Source organism: Ambystoma mexicanum, chromosome 13 (genome assembly GCF_040938575.1).
Source record: "Ambystoma mexicanum isolate Mex_15411 chromosome 13, UKY_AmexF1_1, whole genome shotgun sequence".
Classification (NCBI taxonomy): Eukaryota; Metazoa; Chordata; class Amphibia; order Caudata; family Ambystomatidae; genus Ambystoma; species Ambystoma mexicanum.
In genome coordinates this window covers 85,653,137-85,665,750 of record NC_090938.1, presented here as the reverse complement: position 1 = coordinate 85,665,750, position 12,614 = coordinate 85,653,137, and the positions used below count along the sequence as shown (strand labels likewise).

The 12,614-nt window shown below is 40.5% G+C and overlaps 1 protein-coding gene across 6 annotated transcripts in view; it reads left to right on the top strand.

The window, feature by feature from the left end:
- Positions 1-12,614, top strand: part of PPM1J (protein phosphatase, Mg2+/Mn2+ dependent 1J) — a 237,970-nt gene that overhangs the window by 131,100 nt on the left and 94,256 nt on the right. For 4 of the 6 annotated variants that reach the window (XM_069633336.1, XM_069633331.1, XM_069633334.1 and 1 more), the window contains exons 2-3: positions 5,826-5,979; positions 10,757-11,083. In XM_069633336.1, the coding sequence (XP_069489437.1) occupies positions 5,826-5,979; positions 10,757-11,083 (481 nt within the window). The remainder of the gene's footprint in view (positions 1-5,825; positions 5,980-10,756; positions 11,084-12,614) is intronic. The other 2 variants (XM_069633332.1, XM_069633335.1) reach the window with 1 other exon arrangement.

Genomic DNA, 12,614 nt, shown 5'->3' with positions numbered 1-12,614 from the left:
ATGACTGTTTCAAGCACTCAGACCGTTCCTTTCAGTGCTCTTTTAGACGTTCCATGCCCTCCAAATCATTCCATGTACGTCACGCCATTCTGTGCACTCCAATCCGTTCCATGCATTCCATTCCATTCCATGCACTCCAATCCATTCCATCCACTGCAACCTTTTTATGCACTGCTCCATTTGTTTGTTCTACCCACCTAATCCTTTCTCCATGCATCATCCATCCACATACGTTATCTTCACACGTTCCCACCACTTAAACTGGTTCCACCCATTTCCCACGTTCCATCCACTTCACCCATTCCAAACACATCATCCGTTCATTCACCTACTTCATCCGTTCTACCATTTCACCCGTTCCACCCACTTCACTCATTTTACATCAGTTCATCCGTTCCATCCACATACTTCGCCCGTTCCATTCACAGTGTGAATCATGTTGATGTTTTGCCCAATACATGGTAATTATTGCTTTCGTAAACTACTTTGATGATTTCACAGACACATTATGCCATCAATGACTTTGTATATCTCTTTCAAGGAGCTGTGCCAGTATATGCAAGCATTGTTTGTGTATATCACTTTCTTGATTCTGAACGCACAATATTTGCCATAATTCAAGTGTAAATCCCTTTTATGTTGTGCCCATGGCACATGCCACCTGCTTCCATTTTACATCACTTTCATGATGCTGTACCCACAATACATGCTAGCACTGCGAATGCAAATCATTGTCATAAAAGTGCTTGATCTTTAGACCCAGCACGGTCAGAGGAGGGGGGCCACTGTCCTTGCCCAACTTACTCCTCCACTGTTTAGCTGTATTTGTATCTAAAGAGGGATCCTTGCTATGAAACGAGCCAAAAGTGAAGAATAGAGTCCAGGCCACAAGGGGTCTTTTCAGTGTTAAGCTTATTCATATTAATGGCGTACTATTACATATAAACTCTAGGTTTTGGGGGTTTTTCATTTTTATGTTTACATTTTTATTGTATTCCATTTGAGTATTATCAGGAGATTAAAGTTTACATTGATTAGAATTACTTGAAAAAACTGCAATATATCCTAGAACTCGAGGACATTATATTTCATATATTCTTGTTGCTGCCCACCCACTGCTTCCCAAGTATTTGTGTCAATCCATGACGTGTAAGAAGGATCCCTAAATTTCATCACAGACCTCTGTGCTCTCTTTTACTCATGGCCATCCTTTCTAGGGTGGCCAATCCCACCATGTCTTCATTGTAAGTGACCTTATTGACTTCGAGTGCCTTAGTATCAGCTTTTTTTCTGTTTGGATTGCTTTCTTGACCCACTTTCATGCTGGGCTGCTATAATACTATTTTCTGGTGAGCCATTGAAGGAAATCAACATGGCTTCGGCACATCTGTAGGTCAGCCTAATCCGCTTGAATCCCTTCTCTTAACCAAGTGATGGGACTGTATTCCAGAAACAACTGGTCACATGACTGTTTGGTGGGATCACGTCTCCTGGGGTTATCAGTATTTGGGAAAACTAATTGTTGGTCTTCTCAACGGCCCAACATATATGGTAGCACATATTGTGGTGTATCATCTAGGTGTTGCCTGTCAATACGTGTCTTAAATGTGTCTTCCAGTACACATGTGTATAGAGAGTAAAATAAAGTTAAAAACAGGGGAATGTGCCAAAATCATGGTTAAGAGTACAACATGGCTACCAGCTGACTTGGATTGGCAAAGAACTACTTGGTTCCCCCATTGTGAGGGGTCAGAAATGAGAAGCGGACACAAAGTTGTAATGCTTTCAACATTAGCCATTTTACTAAAATAAAAAGGGTTTGGATAATGGCCTATTTGTCCCTATCCTAAAGAGAATTTCCCTGTCTAGAAAACTAAAACGAAAGCAATCTTTCATTATGTCCAAAGTGTATCTACCCCTCACATCAAAACACACAATCAAAATGTGCAAGGTAAATTTCTCTGCTTTAAATTCAGCTAAAAGTGCGCATAAACCAAATATATAAATCCAACAAAACAATGATTATATCCAGGGGTTGATTGCCTTCCTCTAAACTGTCTCAGTTTAAACTGTCTCAGTTTAAAACTGTCTAAACTGTCTCAACATTCTTGTTGAGAGTGTTATTTTCAAACAATGTTCCTTTAAGACAAGTGGAAAAGTCTCTTTAACATACCACTTTCTTAAGGACGATGAAAAGTGTCTTTTCCCCACAATGGTGTTTCAAAGGATGCCAAAGCGTGTCCTTTCTATACAACAACTTAAAGATGGTCTCCTGGTATACTCTCCTGTCAGGAACCTTTTTCCAAAATGTGTTTGCTTTTCACATACTCTACATGGATGACCTGGTGTACTGCCCAGCCAGGAATATTGCTCTGGGCTTTGCAGATCCCCTGGTGTACTCTCCTGCCAGGTATCTTTCCCCCAAAGGCTCACTGCCTGATGCACTTCTTTCCCCAGGTCTTCTTATAACGTTATCTATATATTTTAGTCTCTTTCTCTTTAAGTATAACACAGTTGTAATCCTTCACTGTTTATACTCTATTGGTTCCAGGTACACGTCTTCCACTTCCCCCATATAGGCATCCCATCTATGGAGATTTGTTCAAGCTTTGTTTGTTAACTTCATTATTAGTGTTCATTGGCTTGTGGCAATACTTGTTGCAATCTTCCCCTTATTGACTTCTCATATATGAAGATTAGTACAGAACTTGCCTTTCAATTGCTTCATTAAAGATCATTTGCTTATGACAACATTTACTTCAGCTTTCCCCATATCGACATCTCATATATGGAGAGTTGTGTGCATTCAGTCTTTCTATATTGCTTGGTTGATATTCAAAATAGGATTTCAATTGGTTGTAAACCTGTCGGTATGCCCTGAGCCTGAGGCTTCCAATAGTCCTGGGCAGACTCACCAGTGTTTGCTGGCGATACCAACCTATTACATTTAGCTGTGGCGAAGGCTGTGCTGCGAGAAAGCTTTCCCTCTCTGAAGACCCTCTTGTGGTTCTCCCGCCACTTCTCCCTCATTCAATGGTGGAATTGTTGCTCCTCAAAGTGCCGGTGTCCCCGACAGCCTCTCCGTTGCTGCCGGCTCATCAGCGGTCTCCTGTAAGCACCTGTTATGCTGATTCCGGTCTCTCTCCTTTCCAGTAGGAAGCATCTGGCTCCTTTAGCATAGCCCGCTCACGTGTGTCTACTTCTGGTTCCGCTTTCCGCTACATCCGTTCTCCATCTCTCTTCTCCTCCTTCTCTACCTTCAATTAGAAAAGGCACACCATTTGCAAATGTCCCACACAGCTGATTGGTCCTAGGTGTTATCGGAGTTGGAGTACATAGGGGTTTTAGACTTTGTAAAACTATATTGCTTTGGATCTTCATTCAAATTAAGACTGGCAGAAATGGGAGATATTAAGGCAGTATTATGTGGATTAAATCATCAGAGACAAAGGAAGTTAAATGGGAATCAATTGTATCTGAGGTTTGAATGTTATTCTGTCTAGGGTGTTTTACAGAAAGGGATCTTTGGGTCCTACAATGGGAGGGACTTGTAAAGTGACAACTTGTCATTAAGAATTTATGAATCATAGGGTCTTCCTCATTATTAATAGAAGAATACTGCATCTCTCCTGATGGGGTCACCACATCCTCCTGACAGCCATCTCCTCCCATGTGATCCTCCTGCATAATACCACCCCTAGGTTGAAGATCAGGTATCGTCTGCCTTCCCCTGGCCACATGGGAGGAGATCTTAGGCTGGGCATCAGTGATGACTCCACATGATTCATCACACCAGGTAAGGATCATAATGCTGGTGGCCATGTTGGAAAGGGGTGCAAACCACAATCAAAGTGTTAACATTGTTGATCTCCATAAAACAAGTAATTCCTATAGCAATTAAATATTATGCATTATGAAGGGATAACACCTTTTGGAAAATCCGTAAAAGCGGGAAGAATTGTGATCTTTTAGAAAAGATGTAACGTGTGGCGGCACTTGCAATTATTAACCGCAATAGCGAGAGTCAAGCCTTTTATTCCTGAATTATTGTTGCATAAGAGCACTTTACGAAATATACCTGTGTCAAAACATCTTGCACTTGAACCTTTTCAACTGATAATATGACCTGTCAAAAAACATGAAAAATGGCTGGATAAAGGCCTGTTCACGATGAGAGCTATATATGAAAAAGTGGTCTGTTAGAATTTGTAGGAAACCTCAGTTAAGATGGCATAAGCAATGTATACAAATGCAAGTGCATAATGACAATATATATATTTTTTAAAAACACATTAAAATGAGTCTGCAAACGATTGCATTATTGAGATAACTTCAAAAGTTTGACTAGCAATGTCAAACTCAAATTATGTTTGCACAAAGCACCAATAATTCACGTATCCATTAATATGATGGAGGATAGATTTCTCCACAACCACAAATGATGAATAAGCATGAAATGCAAATAAAGTCCCGAAGCACCCAAAGGTAGACTCACAAATTCATATCCATGTGTTATTTCATTCAGACCCTCAATATGGCTGTTTACTTTAAAAGCAAGACGTTGTTCAAGAGTGAACAGTATTCGCTCCGCCTGATGACCATCTTCCATGGACATCAAAGATGGCGATGTCATGTCACCTTCTATGTGTCCCAATAAAAAGAGCCCTGAAATTCTTTTTGCATCTGAAACTTTTGGAAAATGAGTACGACATTGCCACTCCACACAGTCCTTGAGATGTACGTTTGTATGACATGGGTTAAAAGTACATATTTTACTCTCACAATATCAACAATCATGAATTATTCTTGTGGGCACGGTCTAGAATGTTCAAACTTAAATGTGGTGTTGGCCTTGAATTGCCACATCACACGCCTACTACATGGGTGGAGTCCTTTCTAAGATGGAATACCCTACATTTCTTTCAAAGTGGGTTGTGAATCGATGGATGGGTGGAAGAGTGTATCAATGTGCTCCGACCGATCACGCATGTTGGGCTACTTCCGAATACAAAGATTGGCTTGCTTAATTTGGATGGGCCATTTATTAGAAGATGTCAATGTTTATGAATGATCCGCTTTGGACTGCATAGGTGTTAATACATACTAAGAGGCCCATGTTTGTTCTCCTCCCTCTTTTCTACTGAGGCTGCTCTGTTATTGTTAGACTATTATTTTTTGATGTGTATTGTGTGCTACAGGTTATTTATAAACTTTTCACACAGTTAACAAATTCTTTTAAAAACACATTTAAAATCATACAATCATAAAATGAAATAAATCGTTTCATTAGATCTTTTAGAAATAAAAATCATCATTTCATGGCATACCTATCGCAGTAAACATACAGTCAATTTATGACATCTTTTAAGAAAAGCAATGTTAGCAAGAAGAAAAGATAAAATCATCTCAAAACGTACCTATACCTAATTAAAAGACATCAAAAACATATAACCAAGAGATCAATTAACAATCTTATTGTTAGACTACTGTTTTTTGGTAAGTGTTGTGGCTATCTTTCTTAAAAGCTTGCCTGGTTGTACTATTTCTGTGCAGGCACAAACATTGACCATATGGTAGATTTTCACTTGAAGGAGTGGGGGTGGCAGTTGTATCTCAGTAACAGGTTGGTTATTAGACATGAGCTTCGCGAATGGATATCATTTGAGTAAATTGCCATCAGAAGAAAATGAAGACCTTCAAGCAGTCAATTTCCTTCTCATTTAACTGACCACTAAATTTCAAATGAGGATGAAACATATTGAGCCAGGTAACAAGACTCTACATTTTCTCTCTCTCTCTCTCTCTCTCTCACTCTCTCTCTCCAGGGTGATAAATGCAGGCAAAAGCCAAAACAATGAAGATCAAGCCTGCTGTGAGGTGGTGTATGTCGAAAGGAGGGATGACGATTCAAGAAGAAACTCTTTCTCTTCCACTGAAGACCAGGAAGAGGTGTGTAACACACATGCAACACAAAACAAGGTACGGCAAATTGATCTGAGTGGGGCTTCATCAATGACATGGATCTGCAGCCTTTGGGTCTTCCAGTGTTTTGGATCACACCTCCCTCCCATCAGCGCTAGCCAACGTAGACAATTGCAAGGGATCATGGGAGCCTTAGTCCAAAACATGTAGACAGCATATTTGGGGGGATGCTCCAGAGCGCTCCAGTTTGGTGTGGGTTACAGGCATTCATTAATTGGTTACAGAAGGAGGGCTAGCCCTGGCGCCTTATATCTTTTATGAATGGGATTTATTTTTAAACTTTTGCCCAGAAACACAAACTATAGCCATTTTACCAATGTCAGTGGGCCTTTAATTTGAAGACACCGTAGTGACAGAGGTATCAAAAAGCTTTTTGACCCATCCGGTGGCATCCATATCAGGCAGTGTGGTGCACCTGCCCAAATTCTGCTGAAACTGATGCAAAGATATGACCATTGACAATATTTCATCAACATAACTGGTTGGTGAAAGAGAAAATATAATTTATAATGCCAACACTATTATGATTTTCAATGTTGTCTACTGAGCAGTATCATCATGTTTGAAAGTGGAATCATAAAGGGGCCACGTGACACAAAAAACTACAACAATCTGCTTAAAATAACATAATTTTTTACAAATGTTGTTTATAAATAAAATTAATTTGGATATTGGGGTTTATCAATTGGAGGCCTCTATAGTACTCACGGAAGGGATACCGAACAAAGCGGGTCATGCCCCTATGTTTTTTAAAAATAGCTTCAAAGGACATAGCCTCAATTGTATTTGTGTTTCAGACAAACAGAGGGGTACAAGAAAACCTTTTCCTACAGCCTTTTCTTGTTGTGTGTCACCCATGGGGCAACAGCATAAGCCATTCAACTCCCTACTTCACCCGAAGAATGCCCCTATGCTTTTCCATGATTCAAAACAAAAGCTATGAATAAAGGCATTGGGCCTCATTAGGAGGTTGGAGGTAGCCTTGCCGGTTTTACCGGCAAGGCTACCTTCATACCGGCATGAAAATCCGGCACCCGCGAATGGCCAATTACCGGGATATTCCGGCCCCGCTGAACCCGGTAATTGCCCTTTCGCGGGTGCCGGTGCTGGTATATCCCCATTCCCATTTCAGCCCCATAGGGCTCAATGGGAATTTGGATGCCTGTAGCACTGGCACCGTTCATAACGCCTTGGCTACTCCAGACGGTTACAAGTTTAATGGGCAGACTCGTGAAGTAGGTACTGGAGGGGGTGTTGCCATTATGGCAAAACACGAACTCTGTTTCTTCGAGTCCCCAATCATTTGTGAAGGATGTTAAATAATATTGCTTAAACTTACCCCCTCTCCCAATAATTGCGTCAATATTATTTTATTGGATCAGCCTCCTGATGAAATACTCACTTTCAACGAGGAAATCATTAGCATCCCATCTACATTAAATAGACCTAAGTGTTCCACGCTTGTCATAGGAGACGTCAATCGTTGGTGAGGTAACTCTTTGGATACGAAAGTCATATTCCTGGAGCAGCCATTTAAAAATATTGAAGCAACTATCCACAATATAGAATCGACCCCTAATAAAGGACACATTTTGTACTGGGTGATAACCAAATATTTCCATTTCAGCTCCATGAGTATCAGTCCTTGTAATTGGTCCGCCCACTACTTTGTTACTTTTCTACTTGCATTTCCTACAAGGGTAGCACAGGAAATGAATTCACTGACAAACTCTTGAGTAGAAGTTTAAATAAAGTTCTGAAAGTGGATCTGGGAAACGGTTTGTATAGGCTCTTGAATGCCACTGAAGATACTTATCCTCCTCATGTTTTAGCCCCTATGAAGTCGAAAATAATTAGAGAAAAATCTAATCATCAGATTTCATTTACCCCTGCCTTGAATTTGTTGAAACAACGGAAAAGACTAGGAGAGCGGAATTGGGGAAAGAATAAAACAGATCAAAATAGGATGATGTGGAAATCCCTAGAGAAAACCTATAGAAAGGAAATATTTCAGGCCACAAATCTTTATTTTGATGTCCAAATTGAAAACTCTGGCAGCAATATGTTAATGTTAAAGGATATTTGTACCGCGCACTATAACTACTGGAGTGGTCCCCAGGCGCTCTGGTGGCTCTGAAAAAAAGGGAGGGGCGGAAAGTGAGTTAGTGGGAACAGGCTGGAAAAGTGCAAGGGAGCAGTGATGTGCTGTTGGCGTCCTCGGCCCGGAAGTCCGTTGGCTGGGCTTGGGGTGTTTTATGGCCGGTAGCCGTTGTGTGCTGTTGTGTGGGTCTATGTGTGGTTTGTTTTGTTGTTGCAGTATAGTGAAGTTTTTGCAGATTGTTGTGTTGTAGGCTTGTGGTTGTGTTTGTTTAGAGTGTGAAGGGTGTATGCAGGGGGAAATTTGTTAGTGGGGTGGTTAATTGGCTAATCGGCCTGGAAGTGAGGCTCTAAACGTCCGTGTTCTCTTCCCAAAAAGTTTTGAGATTTAAAAAAAACTATAGAAACCCCATTCACAGGCGCATTTGTTTGTGCCTACCAAGGGGCATTGTACCGATGTTCAAAAGGCTTTTCATACTAAAATTGAATTAGCTCATTGTAAAATTGCTAACAGCCAGACCACTGACGACTTGTCCAATATTTTAGAACCCCTGAGGAACCTTCCACACCCGTTTTCTAAATTTGAATCCATTTCGACAGTTCAGATGGTACATGTTCTTAAAAAGATGCACCCCACAATGTGTCATTGGGGATGTAATGTCTTCTAAAATCATTTAAAATAATTGTAAACTTTTTGCCCCATACCTTTCATGTTTTTTTTGTTAATACGACTTTTAGCCATAATATTGTTCCAGATATTGGGCCTCATAACAAGTCTGGAGGTAACCGTGCCGGTAAAAGGGGCAAGTTGCTGCCAGACTTGTACATTTTACAGGCACCTGGCTTGCTGAAAACACTGGGGCATTACAACCCCGGCATACCGGGAAGTCAGGTGTCAAGAATTGTAAATCCCCATTCCACACGGAAGCATTGGCATCTTTAATAATGGTGCCGGTGCTTCCGTAAAACTCTGCGGGTGAGTGCTGTTCCGCCCTCCAGGTCTGACCATGGCGGGTGGGACGGCACATGCCCGCAAAGTCGTACTGTGCCGGTCCGGTAACAATCGTGCCAGTAGGCTTACCGGCACCGTTGTTACCGGACCAGCACATTCATAAGGAGGCCCACTGTTAAGAATGTTGTAGTTACATCTTTGCAAGAAAAGCCTGGTCAAGATCCAAAGTTATTTAGCAATCTGAGACCCATAGCAAATGTTCCCTGTTCATTAAAAGTTGCTGACAAGATTGCTACAATGCAATTTCAAAAACCTCTGGATCAAGCAAATATTCTACACCCCAAGCAATCACGCTTCCGATCTAATTATGGGACCGAAATTGCACTACTTGACTTACAGAATCGAATGGTGGCTTTTGTCGACAAACTTAAGACAGGGTTGCTGATGTGCCTTGACTTATCAGCAGCCTTCAATCTTCTTGATCATAAAAAGATCTTGAACACTATTACTGAGATCAGATAAATGCCTGAATCGGGTGACCTCATCCCATGGAGTCCTATGGAATGGGGAGTTACCGTCATCTCTGTTGCCCGTAATATCCCGGTAACACCGGGATATCAGGCAACAGAGATGGTACAGTGATTTCCTGGTATCCCGCCGTAATTACCGGCGGATACCGGGGGAACTCATAATGAGCCCCAAAGTCTCAACGGTGTGCAGCTTGTCTTCTGGCACATGAGTTGATCATGGTTAATAATCTGAATATCATTTTTAATTAACTTTGACTACCTGTAGAGTGCCTCTTTTATCATCAGATCTTCTCCCCTACATTTGGATATAATGTCTAAAGTGTTTCACCATTTTGACTCTTCAAGGTCTTATAGGGTTGGACATTGTCTGTCGCATATCCTTTCTGAGGAGAAGAATAAATATAGCAATCCACATGATTTACAGACCTCATTTAAAATTAATAAATCATGAAGCCAACATTTGATTTGAGAGGTAGAATTCAATGGCATGCCGTGTGATGAAAATATCATTTGCAGGTGAGGAGTGCCATAAACTTGGCAGTCAGTGTTTTGCCCTTTGAATGTGTCACAGAGTGGACGCTCCACTCACGATGATATATTGAGACACTTGCAAACCCCATTCACTCCTCAACCTGCCATTTTGTTCTCGTACTCGTAAAGCAAGAGACAGGATCCGTCTAGCGAGATCAAGAAATTCTGAATTCCATTTTTTCCATGGAAGTCACTTACTCCCAGGAATTTAGGCATTCAAGGATTTAGACTTCAAATAAAGTGATCAATTCCTAGGCATGGACGTTAACTTCATGTGATCATCCCTCAATGGGTCCCCAAAAATAATGACTTTCCAACCTATTTCTCTGAACTTTATGATGACCGTCATATTCTTTATTGATTAAAAATAATAAACCTGAAGTCACCAATATGAAGAAGTCCTCGTGAGAAATTTCTGTTGGTAATCCGGCGGTTATCCCTGAAGAAGAATCCCTGTGAAACATTGGTTTTCACATGGAGGACTGCTGCGCAATGTCTTACCATAAGAAAGAGCCACAGGGACTTTTTATTGTGATTATATTAGTGTTACTCCAAGACTGTAAATATATGAAATCAGTTAAACAATTGCATAAAAGCAACTGGGGGTGCGGGCAGTGGATGTTGTTGATACTGAGCCCTCCTAAACCCACTTTTCTATTTTTAGGAGGTGTCTGAACTTTTTTTCCACCACTGGGGACTCTTTGATGGACATGCTGGCCCGGGTGCCGCCATCATGGCCTCCAAGCTTCTGCACCTTCAGATTTGTGATCAGCTGCGGGACATTGTTGATATTCTACAGAAGTCATCGGTTCCTCCACCGATCTGCCTTAGCAATGAGGTAAAGACTCAATCAGGGCCACAGGCGGAGGAATCCCCAACAGATGAGGACAGAGTGCTCACAAATGAGGCTGCCTGCCGATTCCACCAGGAGAAGCAGGTGTCGCATGAAAGCCTTGTCATCGGTGCGATAGAGAATGCCTTTAAGCAGATGGTAAGTGCGCCACTAGAATTTTCAAAGGGAAATTGGTGCAGCTACTGAAATATTTTCATTTACACATCCCACTTTTAAAAACCGTGTCCAAGTAGCCACATACTGTCCTGCAAAGTATGTTAGGGTGATAACGCAAATACTTTACCGGGTCACCCCTATCTTGTATCCATAGAAAGGACACCATCTCAAAAAAACTGGGTGTAATATAGTAATCCAAAAGCACAGAGTAGGATACCGTACCCTCATATGCCTCAAAAAGGGGACAAATCAGTCTGTGTAATTACTTTATACTGGATAATAAATCCAGTGGCACACTATTTTCAAAAAACAAAATATAACTTGACAGTGTTACTTTTACAAATCTCTCAAAAACACTTGCACAGGCAACATCATATCATTAAACAATTTATTACTATTAATACACATTAAAGTCACAACAAACATTACTAATTCATACCAATAGCCTCTGTGTGAAACTGCATTAAAGTGCTACACAAATTCCATAAAGTGCCACATGTATGGAAGTGCTTGCTTTAAGTACAACAGTATTTCAATGTACTGTATGTGGGAATGGTAATTGAGTATCCTATTATTGGAAACAAAGTCCAATAGGCCTTATTTTGAACAGTGTCCCGAACTGATCACAGATGTGATTAACACAATTCTAATAATAAATGGACACTCTAACCTAACACATACAATGTATCAACGTTTAGGATACCACATAACCCACAGCGAGTCTTACCCCCAGGATGACAAAAACAGACGTCACACATTAAACGTTGATATTCAGGTGTCAACACTGTTTCGGCCCAATTTATGATTGAATACATTTATCCATGATGTTTCCTCCAGTGGTACAAAGCGCCTACATCAGGCCATATATAAACTTATATAAATTTGCAAATCCAGCTTAGAAGTGAAAATAAAAAGCCCCATGCCTAAATGGAACACCAATTAAGAGATTACTTTGGAACAAAAAGTCTCTACTCCGACATGTGCATGAATACATCTTATTCTATTTTTCCCAAAGTTGGGAACATTGCTTTTGTTTACATTTAAAACCCTGAAATGTAGATAGAAATGTTAAAACATCTTTCGTTCTTTGTGTTATAGTTTATTATTTATGCAAAATGTTAAGAGCAACAAATCGTATATATTCAGAATGTTAAATAAAATAGGAAAGAAGTGTCCCTGCTTTGTTAACAAGACTTGCAAAAATACCTTTACAATCACTAATTTAACATTTTTATAAATAGATGGTTTCGCCTACGTGAGCATGAAAAAATCAAGCAATGAATGAATGCAATGCTTAAGAATTGTGTGAACCATTCATAAGGCGATTCCAAAAATTGTCAGAAATCAAAGGAGTCAAATTATGTACAAATCTAGCAGGACAATCAATTCAAAGATGTTTTAATGATTCAATAGAATTAAAAGAGGAGCAGAGCCGGCAAACCCTCCGCTCGATGTGATACCTCTTACGGGACCTCATTGCAGTAGGGTTACCAAAAGATTAAAATGGAAACGC